The 18,581-nt window shown below is 40.9% G+C and overlaps 1 protein-coding gene across 5 annotated transcripts in view; it reads left to right on the top strand.

The window, feature by feature from the left end:
- The first annotated feature begins 915 nt into the window (after positions 1-915).
- LOC306643356 (contactin-associated protein-like 3) overlaps positions 916-18,581 on the top strand; it is a 212,697-nt gene continuing 195,031 nt past the window's right edge. For 3 of the 5 annotated variants that reach the window (XM_079109426.1, XM_079109429.1, XM_079109425.1), the window contains exon 1: positions 917-1,265. In XM_079109426.1, the coding sequence (XP_078965552.1) occupies positions 1,181-1,265 (85 nt within the window). In that variant the 5' untranslated portion in view covers positions 917-1,180. Of the gene's footprint in view, positions 1,266-18,581 lie in introns of all 5 variants that reach the window. The other 2 variants (XM_079109428.1, XM_079109427.1) reach the window with 1 other exon arrangement.

Below are 18,581 nucleotides of genomic sequence, written 5' to 3'. Positions count from 1 at the left end.
GTTCTTGTGCAAAAAGTAATTCAAGCGAATCTAATTAATAATTTGACAATGACTTCTTAAGATTCTTCAGTATGATTATTACATTTGAATTCATTTTAATGAAGAAAAAGGCTTTCAGGAGTGATTTCAAGGGTGTTTTTCTGAAAAGAAGACAAAAGCACACGCAGCTTTTATTCCTTTGAGACCCCCCCTAAACATTTAGTAAGTCATTTCTGGATTCTCCTGGTGGTAATTCCAGGGAGTTTGTCCACCTTCTGCCTATACTCTGAGTTAGGAAGTACAGGAAGGGGAGGATCCTGCCCCGCCTCTCCCGGGGCGGCACACGTGACATTCAGAATGCACCGCTCCTGCAGGGACCGCCTTCTCACTACCTGTGACGGGGCTGCTCCTTTGCAGGGAAGGCTGGAACTACATGTACAAGTTGGACTTCTAGAAAGGCCAGAACGAGGGTGAGAGAAGTAACGCATTCTTCTCTAATGCAAATTTTAAGTAACAGCAATCAAGATAAATAATGTTTTAATGCAATATGAAAATAATAAAATGAAACGTACCCCCAACGAAAGCCAAAAATCAAAATAGCAAAATGTTAAATGACTACAGCGTCCACCCTGCATTGCTGCCCCAGCGGAACCGGCCGGCCTGCACCTGGCTGGCTTCTGAGCCTCCATGCTAGTCAGAGTCCCAGCAAAGCCAAGTGCGCGTCCGCAGGAGTCCCCGCTGCGGGGTTCTCCGCTCCATCTTTTGAGCAAAACAGGAGACGGTTCCCCTGCAGTCCCCGCTCTCCAGTTCCGCGAACAGCCGCGTCCTGCAGCCACAGGGTGACGGCCAGGCACTAGCGCCAGGCGGGGGCTCTGCGCCCGCGGCGGGGAGGAGCCTCAGGTGTGTCGCCGCGGAGGGCGGCGCGGGGGCGTGGGCCGGGCTCCCGACTCCTCCCGGGCGCGCCTGCCACCGCGGCCAGGTGCTGGAGGCGCAGCCCGGCGCGGAGCGGTGGAGGCGCCGGGAGGTCGCCGTCGTGAGAGCGCTGCGGCGGGACGGGCGGCTCCTCCTGTGCCAGGCGGCTGAGCCGGGCGAGTGGGGAGCCGAGCTGCGGAGCGCGGGGCCCGGGCGGCGCGCAGGGCGGGAGCGCAGGCGACCCGAGCCGCCGCCGTCCTCGCAGCCGCGGGCGCCGAGCGCAGCGAGCATGGCCTCCGCCGCCCGCGCCTTCCTCCAGGTGCTGCTGCTGCTGCCTCCGCAGACTTGGAGCCCGGCGGCAGCGGGGAATCCACGTAAGTTCAGCGAATGCTTTGCTACTTGACTATCTGGGAAACTTTGTATTCTCATTATTGGTGATATTTGGACTTGGACTAGCAGGGCATGCTCCTGAAAATAGAGAACCTTTAAAGAAATCTATTCAATTGCAACCTGAAAAACAGAATTTTATTTACAATAGACTTTCTTCTGGGGGAACTCTAAAATATATGATGCATATTTGACTTTCTATCCATATATTTGAATGCTCACTGAGAACGGTTTTTATAAAACTGAAAGGAACATGGCAGTGAGATTAACCTACAAATTCTGTCATTTATTCATTTTTAGGATTGCAGCACCTCAGGAATTAAGTCTAACAGGGAAATAATTTGGCAGACATTACATCATATTGCATCGATTTAGATGTTAACAGTGTACAGTTTTGCAGGCGTTGGCATCTTCAGAGTTAAGATGTTAATTAACTCATGCACTTCAGGGATGGAACACCTGTAGGCTAAATTTTAGGACACAAATTTAATTACCTGCCACCACTACTAAGGGACTAGCACAGGGCGCTCCCTTGATAAGGAGCTTCATTTCTCATAGTAGAAAGTTGTTGCTTACAGACAAAACTTAGTCGTTTAAATGATCTTGAAAATTACACCTCTCTGGATGCAAATATTTTACATTTTAAAATTTGTCATTGGGTGGCCTGGGGTTCTGACTGGTAAAAATTTAGGAAGCCTTTATTCTAGGATGGGCTGTATTTGAATATAATGCTACTATTCCATATAGTTCAGCAAAACCCCATGTATCCATATTTTAATCACACATTAAAATGTTAAAATTAGTTGCTTGGATTAAATCTCTTCCTAAAGGGTACCTTCCTGTCTCCATTAATTTAAGCCATCTCTGAGATTAGAATTTCTAAAATATCTCCCTCCTTGTAGTAAAATCACTTTAATTTTTCTTTCACTGCAATCTCCCCAGTCTCAGTCTATGGCTTCTCCTACCAAAATCTCTTTTGAAATGAGCAGATCAATGCTAGCGGCTATATACAGAAATTCAGATGGCTGCAGGATAACCAGAGCGAGGTTTCAGCAGTTTACCTAAGCCATCCTTATGAAGTTTGTCTCAGGTAAGCCTCAAGCCAGGGTCATTGGCACACACTGACACAGGTATCAGCGTGGGTACCGTGCATGGTCATGCCATCCTGCCTCACCCCAAAGGAGCTCCTGATGCTTTGGTCCCAGGTTGCACCACGTTTCAGATTTAACTTTAATTTGATTTCGTGATACGGCTCTGTCAACTGAACTTGGAGGTTTAGATGAAATCAATTTCCTTAGGTCCTGTAATGGAAACTGCTGCTTTGCTTAAACAAGTCCAGAAATGAGAAGCTAAGTACCTGGAGACAGGGCTGTGAAGCAATCCAGCCCACCGCGGGGGACTGCAACAATAAAATCGGTCACTAGAGGCCACTCTTACCGCTCTCTCGCTTGAGAGAAGCCGGCAGTGAAGTCCAGAGGGGACCCAGCCCCAGCTTTCCTGGTTCTGCTCCTCCGTGGGATCCAGTCTACCAGCAGGATTAGTGGGTTGATGGTAATTTGCTTGGAATCCATGGAAGGATTAAGAGTCGACAGGAGTCAGGCTGTTTCTTCCACAGTGAGCATCCTTCTTGGAACAGGAGGGGGCACCTGAGAAGACCTTGGAGAAGACACGCGTACATGTTCAAAATGAGCTCCTCACTCAGCCTGGTCTGGCCAGTCACTGGCTGACACTGAAAATTCCAATACTTGTTTCATGGGCTTTTTTCCCGCCTGGTCTTTTGTCGAAGAAGCTTTTAGTAGCTCCATATCCAATACATTTTTATTAATTTTAAATTACTGTTTAGATCAAATAATTTTTCCCCATAAAACTATAAAGGTAACAAAAATGAAGCCATCTTGCATACCAGTAAGAAAGCAGTGACGACCGTGGGAGGCTCCTCCTGCAGCACAGGGACTTGCTCAGGTTATTCACAGCTGGTTCTCCAGAAGCAGGATCAGCCACCACCAGCGCAGCCAGAGGCTGGGGCCACGAGATGGCTGTTGGCATGAAGTGGGGTCCTGAGAAGAGCCAGCCAAGATCTGACATTTTAGGGGTTCTGTGTATTTTACTGCAATGTTAGTTCACCTGGCAAGTAAATGTTATAAAAATGAAAAAATTCGTAAAAAAGAATTTTTATGTTAACTCCAATGCTCATGTGCTTCTTTTTTTCTTTTCTCTTTCTCTCTCCCTATTTTGAATTATCCTGTATACTCTCCATGTTTCTGGAGGTGAAATATCTAGAATGGATCGCATTCTTTCTTTGCACTTTAGGATAGTTCCTGATACTGTCAAAGCTCTGAATGACTCACCCATTTCCCCCCGGACTCAGTCATGGTTATACCATTCTGAGGACAGACCCCCAGAGTTTTGCATGCTTTTTATGTCTGTTGCTGGATCTCTCACTTGCTACCAAGGACGTGAGCAAAGATGGACATAGCTCTGCACGTTACTGTCGCCCTGGTTCCTGGTTCTGTCCTTACTTTCCTCTGAACACTGACACTGTGGAGTGGGCTGTGCAGGAGGATCTGACTTCCATTGCATCTTAGGTTAATCAAAATTGGCGCCTCATAATGAGTCAGATTATTCTCGTCATTCATACTACAGTTGTTTTCCTGTTCTGTCATTTTCTCTTCTGCCTAAGAGTGGATGAAAGGTCACTTACTGCTCCCACCCAGCACCCAAAACAATAGGTGGAATGGAGAGAACAGAGCAGTTCTGGGCGCTGATCCCGGCGTGCATAATCCAGTTGTTGGCAAATTTTATGGAAATGCCTGTAGCTGGTAAAACGCTGAGTTACAGCCTTCAATGTTCCTTCTCACTGGACTGATTTACTCATTGCTTAACTGGAAACACTTTTACTCTTAATTGTTTATTTTTTTCCTAAATAGTTGTGTTTTTCTCAAGTTTACCAGCCTGACTGGGAGAAGGCAACCCTAGTACAGCTTGGTTTAGCAAGGAGAGTCATTCATGATGTGATACTGTTTTAGTCAGTTTTTTCTCTGCTGTGACTAAAAGACCTGGCAAGAACAATTAGAGGAGGAAAAATTTGTTTGGGGGCTCATGGTTTCAGAAGTCTCGATTCATAGACAGCTGGCTCCATTCCGCGGGGCTCGAGGTGAGGCAGAGCTTCATGGCAGAAGAGTGTGGCAGAGGGAAGCAGCTCACAGATGGTCGGAAAGCCCAGAGAGATGCCACTCACCAGATACAAAATATATACCCCAAAGTCATGCCCCAATGCCCGCCTCCTCCGGCCACACCACACCGTGGGACCCATTCAATCCCTCCAGGTGATTACTGTACTGATTAGGTTAAGGCTGTCACAGCCCAATCATTTCTCCTCTAAACCATTTTGCATGATCTCACACGTGAGCTTTTGAGGACACCTCACATCCAAACCATAGTGATATGTGTACCTCATACAGTGAGGTACCTCATAGTGAAGAGTACCTCATACAGTAGGAGACTATTTCAGCAGATGCTTCAATTTGGATCTTTCAGCAATACCATTAAGGAAAAGAACCTGCAGATGAGTAACAGACTCTTCAATTTAGCGTCAAATGGTGCACCATAAAAGAGGGAGCTTATACTGTCTTCATTCTTTTCCTCCAAACTCCAGACAAACTTTATGGAGCATAAGTAGCCCATGGAATTAATAATCACTCCCCCCAAATTAATTTGATCATGAAGAAACCCAAGTTATTTGTCTTTCCTCTTCCTCTCCCCTCCTCTTTTTGAAGGACTCTGTCACCAAGCCATTCAATGAGGCTGAGCAGGTGGGCCTCCATGCTGGGTGGAGGAGTGGCTGAGGGGGGGTAGTGCCAGCTTCAGACACCTGGCACCACAGAGTGGCAAGGGTGGGACCTTCAGCAAATTGTCAGGGGCTGAGTGGTGGTGGTGGGGGGGCGGGTAGGAGACTTTCTGGATTGAAGGAGGCTAAGAAAGTGTAACAACTAAATGCTACCCATGATTCTGGACCGGATGCTTGTTCTGTACAGGATGTTATTGGAAACTGGTGAAACTTGAGGATTAAAAGTTGGAGAATATCCAAGTCAAATTATGGTTAAGTGGGATAATATCTTTGTTGTAGGAAATGCATGTTAAAGTATTCAGGAGTGATGGTGTATATTAATATAGTTCTGTTTTCTCCATAAATTCAAGATTGTTTCAAAATTAAATGCTTATTTAAAAAATCATTCAAAATACATTTAAAGTCATCAAGGAACAACAGAATGACTCAAATAAGTAAATAAACTGGAACTTTTACATAAAAGCATGTAGACTAAATATCAAGAGGATAAAGAATTAAACAATTAGTAAGAAACAATGGAACATTCATTTGTGGATCAAATTAACCTACATTTCTGAATGACAAATGCACTTGGCATTGGAATTGCTCCTTCATTCTTTCCTAGAACATTTGGGGGCTGTGACACCTACATCAGACTTCTTCAAAATACTCTCTAGAGCTGGGGTGTCTGAATGAATCCCACGGATTGACTGGGTATGGTCTTCTGGAATGGGCTCCCCCTTGTGATAAGACTTTTCACTGAAAGGTGGATTGCTCCTTGGCCTGGCTGCTCCCTGTGGCCCAGTCTTGGAGAACCTAGATCATAATATGGTTGTACTCATGCCAAATGTGCTCCCTCTCTCTGCATAAAAATATTACTTTTCCACTTGATATATAAAGTATAGGATGGTCTTAAATATCTTATGTCAAGGATTTCGTTTATCTGCTAAGTATGATGTGGTAGCATTCAAAAGGAATTCATGAAATCCATTTCCCACTGACTCCCAATTTGAGTCTAAGAAGTCTGATTATTTAAAGAATGAGATGTATGCCTCGTTTGATTCAAATTTCATAATGAAATTACTACTCTGACAATAAAGATGGAAAAATTCCACAAAATGGGGGTAAAAAGATATTGTTGGTGTTTGAGTTAACAAGCATCTTCGTTATAATCAAGTGGACAGTGATTGAAGTCTCACATTAATGGACATTTTAAAATAGTTGTAACTATTGGATTGCAATTTAAACAGTGTATCTATTATTAAGGTAGCTATTGAAATTATTTCTAAGAAGTAAATTACTAAGAAAAATGCTATAATATGTATGAGTTGGGCTGTGGTTTTAATCTCTTATTTTTTAGTTGCAGTATAATCTCATGTCTTGAGAGTGAAAAAGATCAGAGAGAGAGAGAGAGAGAGAGACTTCAGTCTCGGGATACAAAATATATACCCCATAGCCATGCCCCAATTCCCACCTTCTCCAGCCACACCCTACCACTTCAGTTACCCACTCAGCTAATCCCATCTGGGAATTAGTTGGGTTAAGACTCTTACAACCCAATCATTTCTCCTCTGAACCTTCCTGCATTGTCTCACAGGTGAGCTTTTGGGGGACACGTCACATCAAAACCATAACATGCCCCTTAAAATATTTGCAACTGAACCATGAAAAGGATTATAGATCAAACCAGCATATTGAATTATGACTTATAACTGAATATATACCTTCCTAAATTTTTTAAACAAGTAGAAAGAGGTATTTATTATGTTTAAAAGTTAAGTATACATTTTCTGATGTATACATTATGCATTTGTCTTTAGCTTTTATATTTATGTGTTTATTAGTTCATTATAGTTTTACACAATTGTGGGGTTCATTTTGACATATTCATAAAGGCATGTAACATAATTGACTCCATTTTAATCCCCAGCACTACCTGCTTCCTTATCCTCCTCCCTCTTGCTGATCCCCTTCCTCTACCCTGTTGGTCTTCCTTCTATGCATTTATTTTAAATTGACCTTCTGATTCTGGTGAGAAAACATTCTACCCTTGACTTTCTGAGTCTGGCTTATTTCATTTAGCATAATGTTCTCCAGCTCCATTTGCTGGCAAATGCCACAATTTCATTCTTCTTTATGACTGAGTAAAACACCATTGTGTATGCATACCATATTTTCTTTATCCAGTCACCTATGGAGGGATATCTATGCCAGTTTCATAACTTGGCTATCATGAATAGTGCTTCTATGAACATTGGTATGCATGTATCACTATCATCACTATCATATTTTATATATATAAAACATGTTATTTATATATACATAAATATTATATAACTATATATAAATATATATAAATATTTATATATAAATATTATATATTATAATATATTATTATTAATATTAACATAATATATTATTAATATGATACATCATAATATATTATATATATAATTATATATTATTAATATATAATATATTATATATAATAATTATTATGTATAATTATTTCTCTATATAATTAATATATTATTAATATATTATAATAATTAATCAATATCATAATAATTATAATATAATATATTATAATTATATAATATATTATATGTGATTAATATTAATATAATATATTAATATAATATATTATATATTAAAATAATTTATATTATAATGTATTATAATATATATAATTTATAAGAATTATATATTTAATATATTATATATATAAATATATATGTTGGTCACTTGCATTTCTTCTTTTGAGAAATGTTCAGTTCATTTGCCCATTTATTTATTTATTTATTTATTTATTTTGGTGTGGTATTGAATTTTTTGAGTTCTTTATATATTCTGGGTATTAGTCTCCTCTCAGAAGAGTAGTTGGCAGTTTTTTCCTTCCATTCTGTAGGCTCTGTCTTCATGGTCTTGTTTCCTTTGCTGTGTAGAAGCTTTTTAATTGGATGCCATCCTACTTATTGGTTCTTGGTTTTGTGTGCCCCACTCTCTAATGTATGTTTTTGGTACTTTTGTTAAGGATCAGGTGACTGTATTTATGTGGATTTGTCTCTGTGTCTTCTATTCCATGCTACTGGTCTTCATGTCTGTTTTTATGACAACACCATGCTGGTTTTGTTTTGGTAGCTCTGTGCTGTATTTTGAGATCAGGTATAATGATGCTACTGGCGTAAATTGTATTTCTCAGTATTTCTTTGGCTCTTCTAGTCTTTTATTCTTCCATGTGAATTTTAGGCTGTTTTTTTTCTAGTTCTGTGAAGAATGTCATTGATATTTTGATGGGAATTGCCTTGAATCTGTGTACTGCTTTTGGTCATATGAACTTTTAAGACAGTATTAATTCTACCTATCAAAGAACCTGGGAGATCTTTTCTTCTTCTGAGGTCTTCTTTAACTTCTTTCCTTATTGTTCTATAATTCTCATTGTAGAGGTTTTTCACATCCTCGGTTAGATTTCTTTCTAAGTATTTTGTTTTTTGAGGCTATTCTGAGTGCAATTGTTTTCTGACTTTCTTCTTAGCAAATTTGTTATTGAAGTCTAGGAAAATGATTGACTTGTGTATGTTGATTTTGTTTCCTGCTACTTTGCTAAATTTATTTATCAGTTCTAGAAGTCTTCTGGTGGAACTTTTTGGGCTGTCTAAATATAAAATTGTTATCAGCAAACAGATAATTTAACTTCTTCTTTTCCTTTTTGTATCCCTTTAATTTCCTTTTTCCTGCCTGATTGCTCTGGCTAGAGTTTCAAGGACCATGTTGAATAGGAGTGTTGAAAGTAGATTTCCTTGTCGTGTTCCTCTTTTTAGAGGAAATGCTTTCAGTTCTTCTCCTTTTAGTATGTTGTTGGCCTTTGGCTTGTCATATTTAGCCTTTTTCATGTTGAGATAAATTCCTTCTGTCCCTAGTTTTTCTAGTGTTTAAACACGATTGGGTGCTGAATGTTGTCAGATGCTTTTTCTGCATCACTTGAGATAATCATATGATTCTTGTCCTTAACTCTATTTATGTGGTGAATTACATTTATTGATTTGCATATGTTGAACCAACCTTGCGTCCCTGCAATGAAACCCACTTGATCCTGTGTCTTTTTGAATGCAGTTTGCCAATATTTTATTAAGAATTTTTGTACCTATGTTCCTATGTTAATCTGGGATATTGGTCTAAAGTTTTCTTTCCTTGATGTGCTTTGTCTGGTTTTGATGTGAGGGTGATACTAGCTTCATAGAGTGAATTTGGCAGTGATCCCTCCTTTTCTATTTCATGGAATAATTTGAAGGTGATAGTTATTAGTTCTCCTCTGAAGGTCTGATAAAACTCAGCTGAGAATCCATCTGGTCCTGGGCTTTTTGGGGGGAGGATTTATAATAGTTACTTCAATTTCATTATTTGATATTGGTCTATTTGTTTTCTATAGTCTTATGTCATGGTTCATTTTAGGTTGGTCATGTTTGTCTTTTTGAAGAATCAATTCTTTGTTTACTTGAACTTTTGTATTTTTAAAATTTTCAATTTCATTAATTTTGGCTCTGATTTTAATTATTTTCCTGTCTTATACTGATTTTGGTATTAGTTTGTTCTTTTTTTAGGGCTTAGAGGTGTAACATTAGCTTTTTATTTGGTGTCTTTTTTTTTTTTTAATGTAGGAATTCAGTGTTATAAACTTTCCTCTGAGAACTACCTTTATACTGTCCCAGAGATTTTGAAATGCTGTATTTCTATTCTTATGTGACTCTAAGAATTTTTAAATTTCTTCCCAGATTTCTTCTGTGATCCATTCCTCATTTAAAATATATTATTTAATCTCCAGGTGTTAGAATGGTTTCTGTTTTTTATCTTGACATTAATTTCTAATCTCATTCCATTATGATCTGATAGGAAGTAAGGAATTATCTATTGTTTTGTATTTGCTAAGATTTGCTTTGTGCCCTAATATATGATCTGTTTTAGAGAATGTTCCATGGACTGCTAAGATGAAAGTGAATTCAGTTGTTGATGGATGAACTATTCAATAGATATGTTAGGTTCATTTAATAGTATTTTTAATTTCTGAAGTCTTTGCTTAGCTTATATCTGGATGATCTTTCTAATGGTGAGAGGCGTGTTGAAATCACCTGATAATATTATATTGAGATCTGTCTTAGCCCTCAAATCATGTAGGGTTTGTTCTGTGTAAGCAGGTGCATTGACCTTTGGGGCATAAATATTTAACTGTCATTGTATCTTGCTTTTTGGATAGTTCCCTTAATCACTCTAAAGTGATCTTCTTTGTATCTTCTGATTAATTTTGGCTTGAGGTTTAATTTTTCAGATGAAAGAGTAGCTACTCCTGTTTGCTTTTGATCTCCAGATCAATGGTGTATCTTTTCCCATCCTTTTACCTTCAGCCTGTGGATGTCTTTGCCTGTATAGTAAGTCTCTTTTGAAATACATATGGTTGGGTCTTGTTTTTAATCTAATCTGCTAGTCTGTGCCTTTAAAAAAATTTTTAGCAAAATGTATTAAAATCACCTTGAATACAATTGAGATTCAGTCTTGCCAAATAAATATAACCTGAGCAGAATTATTTTATGCTTTTATAATTAATCAAGAACAATCTAAATATTCTAGAAACACAAAAATTGACACATGCCTTGTACTTCTTTCAACAATGACATTCTTTAGATAATGAGTTGTTTATTTTGTTTTCTGTACTAGAGATACAACCCAGGGATGCCTTTACCCCTGAGCTATATCCCTAGGCCCTCCCCTGCCTTTTTGGTTTGTGTCTTTTAATTGGAGAGTTGAGACCATTTACAATCAAAGTTATAAAAAGATAATTTTTGTTTCCTGCCATTTTGATTTATTTCTAATGTTTAGTTCAGATTTTTGTGTTTTACTTGGTTATGCGTTTACTAAGATTCAACCATCCACTGGCTTTGATACTTGTTTTTTATTTCTTCTGCTTATAACGTTTTATAAATATTTTCTGTATTGCTGACTTAGTAGTCATGAATTCTTTTAGTTTCTGCTTATCTTGGAAGGGTTTTATTTCACTTCAATTATGAAAGATAGCTTTGCTGGATGTAACAATCTTGGCAGGCAACCATTATCTTTAAGAATATATTCCAAACCCTCCTGGCTTTTAGAAGCTGGGCTGAAAGATCAGAAAAAATTCTAACTGGTTTACCTCTAAATGTCATTGTTAGGTCGGAATTTGGGCGACTGTAGGGGACAGAGCGGAGCAACTGAGACAAAGGGCAGCGCACCAAATGGTGTCCTAAGTGGACTGGAAAATTCCACTGACCCTTAAGGTCTACCTGTCACTCAGGATTCCCTCCCATTCTGGCCTATAAAGACCCTAGGCACTGGGGCCACGCGCATTTTTCTCCTGGTCCCTACCTGATCTGTACCCCAGGGGTCTGGGAATTTCACCTGAGAGCCAAATTCCAATAAAGCTTGCTTCGTCCACTTTCTGTCCAATTTTATTTGGCCGCTAACCATGCCCCTGAGCTTACAGTCATTTTCTGTTTTACTCTTGAGATTTAAAAAAATTTTATCCTCATTCTCATATTAGGCATTTTAATTATAATATGTCTTGGAGATGATTTTTTTTTAACCTTGTTTCTTTGGGGTTCTAAATGCATCTTATATTTGTAATTGTATCTGGGTCTGGAAATTTTTAAAATATTATTTCAATGAAAATTTGGTATTCTTTAGTTTTTATTTTAGAGGCCTTATCTACACCAATGATTCTTAGATTTGATCTCTTAATGTCATCACAAATTTCTTGGATATTCTTGGCATGGTCTCTTAACATCTTTTCTTTATTGTTCACTCTATTTTCAAGATTACATACTCTGGCCAAGCATAGTGGTGCTTGTAATCCCAGCAGCTTGGGAGGCTGAGGCAGGAGGATCACAAGATCAAAGCCTGCCTCAGGAATTTAGTGAGGTCCTAAGCAGCTTAGTAAGGCCCTGTCTCAAAATACATACATAAATAAATAAATAGCTAAATAAATAAATAAATAAAAAAGGCTTGGGTTGAAGCTCAGTTTTAAAGTGTCCCTGGGTTAAAAAAAAAAAGCATACTTTATCTTCAAAGCTGAAAATCTGCCTTCTACGTGGTCTTAACTATTGGCTTTCATCTAAATTTTTAATTTGATTTGTTGAGTCATTTCCAGGATTTCCGTTTGATTCTTTTTCAGAATCTCTTTATTGAAATGTTATTTTACTTCCTGTACTTTCTTAATTCAGTTCTTACGTCTTCTTTTAGTTAATTGAATATTTTAACTGTGAACTTTCTAAATTCTTTATCTGAAATTTCCTGCACTGGGGTGTCAATGGGCTCAGTTGTTGAAGCGTTAGGGCTCCTTAGGGAGACATGTTCCCTGGATTTTTCCTATTGCCTGTATTTCTACCCACTGCTGGGATTTTCTCTCTTCTACTTTTATGCAAGGGACTAGTGAATGAGATTCTTTATCTTAAGTTTTCTAGTCTGGGTGAAAATCCAAGTGTTGGTATTCCCAGTGCATGTCCTCCGCCATGCCCAGTATCTAGGACCCCCCTGAGTGAGTGTGCAACACCCAGTTAACTGGAATCACTTCAGAGCAAAGCCACGCGCCGTAGGGGGAAAAGCTTATTGAAATGTCCTCCACGGTTCTTCTAGTCCACATATGAAATTGGAGTAATATTTTTGAATAGGTTTAGAAATGAATTAGAAAAAATAGTAAAATCACTGTTAAAGGAGTTAGGGGTTAAATAGGGAAAAGAGAAACAAAATGGACAAAGGAAAAAAATAAGAGAAAAGAGAAGAAATAATGCAAAACTAAGATGAAAAGAAAAAAAAGGGGGAATCTGAGACAGGAGCAGGCAGGGCAACAGGGTAAAGAGAGACTAAGAGTAGCACATATGAACCTGAGCTTGGAAAGCAAAGACGGAAGGAATGATTCCAGTTAATGCTTTAGAATTAGAAGAAATATAATCCACTGGGCTGAGGGCTGCAGTATTGAAAAACAAGGGAACATGATCGATTTCGTATGAAATGTAACGCCTGTGAGGTCCTAATCCACGTTGGTGCTGTGTGTGACGTTCCGTGCTGAAATGGGAGGGTCCTTACTGAGTCTTCCTGATTTGAATGTCATCAAGATTTGGAACCTTTACCAGAGGCCCACCCTCCTTGCCTTGGCTTTCCCTCCAAATTTCCCTGAGTGTGGAGGCAGGATCATAGCAGCTCACCTCTGATTCAATTCTAGGAGGCCCCTCAGATCTTTGGTGTCCAGGTACCTACTAGCTGCTGTTGGGCTGGAGGAGATGGTTCCTAACTCCATGACTCAGCAGGTAGCTTGCTCCTTGTTAGGAGATGCAGTTTTGTGTCCCTTCCTGAAGAAAAGCCTTGCGTGTCCAGCACTGTCCAATGCAGTGTGGGTCCCCTGTGTGCATGTCAGGGTGTGAGCGACTGGAGGTGGAAGGTTGATGTGGCTCTGGGTGGCCTGTGGAGGAGATGGCCTGTGCTGTTGCCCTCTGGAGTGTGCAGGTCCCAGGGTGGGATGCACCTCTGTAAGCCCCTCTGGGGTATGTACTGTGCTGCATGAGCCCGAGGCCCTCCACTGGCCGCATCTGTGAGTCTGTGCATCTGAATGAGAACTGAGTTAACCGGCAACTTGGGGACTTAGGCATGTGGACGCACCCTGAGATGCTGGGCGCACCACTCACTTCCCTGGTTGATCAGGGTCTCCTGTGCTTGTGAGTCAGCCTGGAGACCCAGGTCTGCCTCTTGGGCAGGTGCTGTGTCTCCTGGCTGTTCCTGTTGGGTGCGGGGCTGGGATGTCACTGGCTGCTCTGAATCACTGAGGACCTGCCTCCCTCATCTGGTGAGCTCTTGGTAGCTGTCTGCAACTGCAGGGCCTGCGAATGCACCGTCCTAAGTTTTAACTGCAGACAATATAATATTAAATATATTTTTCAGAAAATATAGAACTTATAGTTTATTGATTTAACTTATTCTATAGTTAAATACTATGGAAAATGTTTTAGTTCATGCCATTGCATTTTAGGCAAATGTAAAGTGAAGGCAGAGGATGTACATACTGAATCATTAGGAAGTCATGGACTTGAGAGCTCAAATCTTCTGTGACTTTGACCTTCTTTCTTTGACTTGTGACTACAATCTTTTCACTGCCCTTTCAACATAAACCCAATATTTATGGAATTCCAGACCTAAAGGGAAGGATTTCTTTGGAAACTGAGCAAGCGATATGAATTCTTCTTTGACATATTAAAATAATTTGATCTAAAATATTAGCCATCACTTTTAGATATCTATTAAATAAGAGGTGCCTCCAGTATAGGAAGAGAAGAATTTGTTTTGGATTTTGAAATCTAGTCCCCTTCCAGCAAGGTGGTAGAATTTGGTTGATGGGTGCACAGAAAGTCAACTCTGTCTGTTTGTAAGTATGTATTTGCCTGAGGCATGGGCGAGAGAAAAGCTGTAAGGTGCCATAGTGTGGGTCCTGAGTATCCCCAGAGGCCATGTGGTAAAGGCTTTGTCCTCAGGATGATGCTTTTGGCAGGTGGTGGAAGCTTTATCCACCCCTGTGGAGTCTAGAAAGAGGCCTTTTGGTCACTGGGGGAGTGCCATTTGACGAGGTCTGGGACCCCAGCCACTCCTCCCTCCCTTTGCTTCCTGGCTGGAGAGGTGAGTGGTTTTGTTCTGCTATGGACTCTGCCATGATGAGCTGCCTCACGGTGGCCCAAGGCCAAGGACCAATTTACCAGGGTCTGAAACCTCCAAAATTGTGAGCCAAAACAAACCTTCTGTCCTCATAAACATTTAATTATCTCAGGTATTTTTTTTTTTTTTATAGTGACAAAAGTTGATTAGCACATAGGAGAATTAAACTACATCATTGTCTTGGGCAGGGATCGTGGCTCAGTGGCAGAGCACTTGCCTAGTATGCATGAGGTACTGGGTTCGATTCTCAGCACTGCATATAAGTAAGTAAGGAAATAAAAGGTCCGTCAACAACTAAAAAAAATATTTAAAAATAAGATACATTGTCTCAATGTTGCATGTCACATCCAGTAAAACTAGGATTGGGAGTAGGTAGTTTTGTGTTTGCGGAGAATACTTGGGGTTTACATTCCTAAGAAAATAAGAGAGGAAAACAGAGCATTGTGCCTGTTCTGATAGTTTCCCACAGGATACCCTCAAACTTCGCCAGAGGAGTGTCCTCTTGGACTTCCTATCCTTGGCCTGCCCTCTGACCGGTCCCTGTAGTCTAATCTTGCTGAAGACAGCAATGAAGATAAGGTACCAGTAATGGACTTTGATGTAAGGACCACCAGAATAGATCCTAATTTTATTTCAAAGATAAATCCATTAACACAGATACAAAGAGGAAAGTATTTGAAGCAAAATCCCTATCACAGCATATACACTGTTCACTTTGGATCTCTAATTTTAGATGCTTTTTGAGAAATATATCTCCATCATAGAAATATATCTAAGTGCTAGATTTTTTTTTTCACTTTAAGGACTTGTGATATGACTTCACATTTTTAATAATTAAGACATTTATAATTTTATTGTAAGAGATGGGTAGGAAAAGTAATACAATATCAAATGGCAAAATAAATATTTGTGTAATGTTACAAAACTGCCTTGTCGTATGTGTGTGTGATTCTTGTGCTAATTTGAACTGTGGTACAGGATCAGGGAAAAAATTCACAGTTAATTAAGAAAGCCCTAGGGCCTGTGAAATTTTATAGTGCAGCTTGTTACAGAGCCTAAAATTTGCCAACATCGCTAAAGCTTGGGAAAAGTTTCAGATTCCCCAACAGAAAAAGATGCTGCTTAGCTTTAAGAAAGCAACTAATTCACCTCCTGCTGTTCTCATTGTTTATCAGCAATCACGGAAACCCAAATAATCTCTAAAATTGTAATAAAATTGTAAAAATATCATGTAGATTTTCAGTTATTATGAATCACAGTAGGAGAATCATTTGCTATTCTTCATGTATAAACTAATATTAAGACACTTATTAATAAAACTTGGGCTATAAAAGATTTATTTCCATGTGATAATGTCTTTTACTGAATTAGCTCCATTTTTACTTGTTTCCCTAGTAAGCAAGACATTTAATTTGCTAGAAGACAGATTATGCGTGTTGGGAGACAAGTCTCCATGAATCTCTGGTACTTCTTCACACTCTGCAAGTGAGGAGTCATCTTTTCAAGGCTGTTTGTGGTGCATAGAGTCTTGGGTGCCATTCAGAGTGTTTGCCTAGAGTAAAGGACGCAGTGTTTACTGCCCATAGAAAGGTGTCCAGTTCCTGAGAGCATTATGTTAGGCAAGATGAGCTGAACTCAGAAGGTCAAGGGTTGTAGGTTTTCTCTCATATGTGGAAGCTAGAGAGGAACAGGGAAAAGAAAGGTGGGGGTGGAGCTCTTGAAAATTGAGGGAGATCATTAGAATAGAGGAAAGGGACAACGGGACAGGGGAGGGAGGACGGGAGAGAAAGGGGAGGCGCTAGGGAGCGATATTGGCCAAATTATAGTTCTGTTGTGTGTGCTTGTACCAATATGTAACAACAAATCCCATCAATATGTACAACTATAATGTGCCAGTTAAAAAATGGGAAAGAGAAAAAAATCAAGTTCCCTAAAGTCAGGGGTCCTCCCTTGTTCTGCAACCCACTGCGCTTCAGGTCTTCATGTGGACCTGGACACGCTTCCCGCACAGGGTTGGGAGGCCGGGAGACTTTGGTTGATGCCCGGGCCCGTGCTGCTTGCTCTGCTGTGAATAGTGAAGTCTTTTGCTTTTGATCCAACCTCTTCTGCAGGCATCCGTGACAATGGCAGGCTAGCCTCGCTTGCAAGTAGATAAAGCATGGGCCCTTTACAGGTCTTAGCAGTGTCCTTGCTGTGGAGCGATTGTTTCTGATTGTTTCTGAGCAGGAGTAGCTGTAGCATGAAGTAGGAATCAGTGAGAAGATACCACCTAGAGATCAGCGACAAGTTGCATATTAAATGCCGTGTTTTGTTTCACGAGTCACAGCTAATGCCTTCTGGAGCAGAGGGAGACAGTGCTCACTTGTCAGAAGGCGTGGTTGAGTGTACAGTGCACGTCGCCTCCCTGCATTCTTGCAGACGAAGAACCGTCATGGCAAAGTTCACCTCACGGTTTCCGGGGTTGATTGTCAATTGTGTGTGTGTGTGTGTGTGTGTGTGTGTGTGTGTGTGTGGCAGGGTGGGCAGATCTCCCCTTCTGTGTGACATCCATCCCTTTAGTTTTCCTGCTCTGTGTCATGCCACATTTTAAAATGCCACCCATATGCCTTCTGGAAAACTCTATCCTCACCAGAGCTTCTCCAGAAAGTAGAGCCGGGGCTGTGCTATGTGCTGGTAGGCACTGCCGGGAGCACCTGGGGCTTCAACTCCGGGAGCCTTCGGGAAGTCAGGCTGCCTCCCCAAGAGACAGCAGGGTCCTCGTTCCCCTCTCACGTGGTAAAGCTCTTCTCGAGGTCATAACGGCGTGAGTGAGGACTGGCATCTGCAGGCTTTCCTGGTCAGCTCAGCAATGGCCCCATAGAAGGTGAGCCAGGAGGGAGGGGGGCAGGGTGCAGGTGCCTGCCACAGTGTGGGCTCCAGTCACAGTGTCCGCGTCTGCGGAATGACTCTGTGCACTTATTCAATTTTAACACCTCCATATGTAGAAAGCAAGTTTTGCCTTCATGCTACCTGTCCTTTTAGATTTTTTTCCAACTTTAAATCCAAGCTCTTAGGAAAAGCAAAGCAGTATCTTATCCTTTTCTGAGTTACTAGTTCCCCTCCCCTTTCATCCTGCCCTGCCACACGGTCCTCCCGGCCAGGCCTGCAGCTTCTTTCCTGCCACCGTTTCTCTGTATGGTCGGCTAACTTTTCCTGAACCAGCTCTAGTTCCCTGATGTCTCCTGGAGACTGAGGCTCAGGCTTCACTGTTCTGCGCAGTGCTTCCCGGCGACCCACCCTCCCCTCTCTCACCACTTGCTTAATGGCAGACCTGTCATTCCCCGAGGGCCTCTTATTGCTGGGCACAGTGCGCTGCAGTGATCCCTTAAAAAATGCACCACACCCACTGCCAGGCGGTTTGCCATCACCAGCCCTGGCATGGTTCCCAGGAGGCCATCAGCACTCAGTATCTAGAGTCCGATGGCCGGACTGATGGAAACACAGGGAAGATGAGACTGGCCTGGTCAGTGGAGCTGTAGCACCCAGGGGGGTTACATGGAGAAAGCCAAGACGGTCACTTTGGCCCAAGAGTCCCTTTACTTTTGCAGCTGGTATCTGGAATTCAAATAAAGGCATCGTATTTATCTGTTGAATATCATTTCCCATTTTGTTAGATTCAGAACTCCGTTCCCACTGTTGAGGTCACGTGGATCCAGATTCTCCTTCTCAACACCAGTCCCCAGATTTCCCTGATAGCATCTGTGTTAGTCAGGAT

Source organism: Sciurus vulgaris (genome assembly GCF_902686455.1).
Source record: "Sciurus vulgaris genome assembly, chromosome: 13".
In the NCBI taxonomy this organism is placed as follows: domain Eukaryota; kingdom Metazoa; phylum Chordata; class Mammalia; order Rodentia; family Sciuridae; genus Sciurus; species Sciurus vulgaris.
This window is presented reverse-complemented; position numbering and strand designations above follow the sequence as displayed.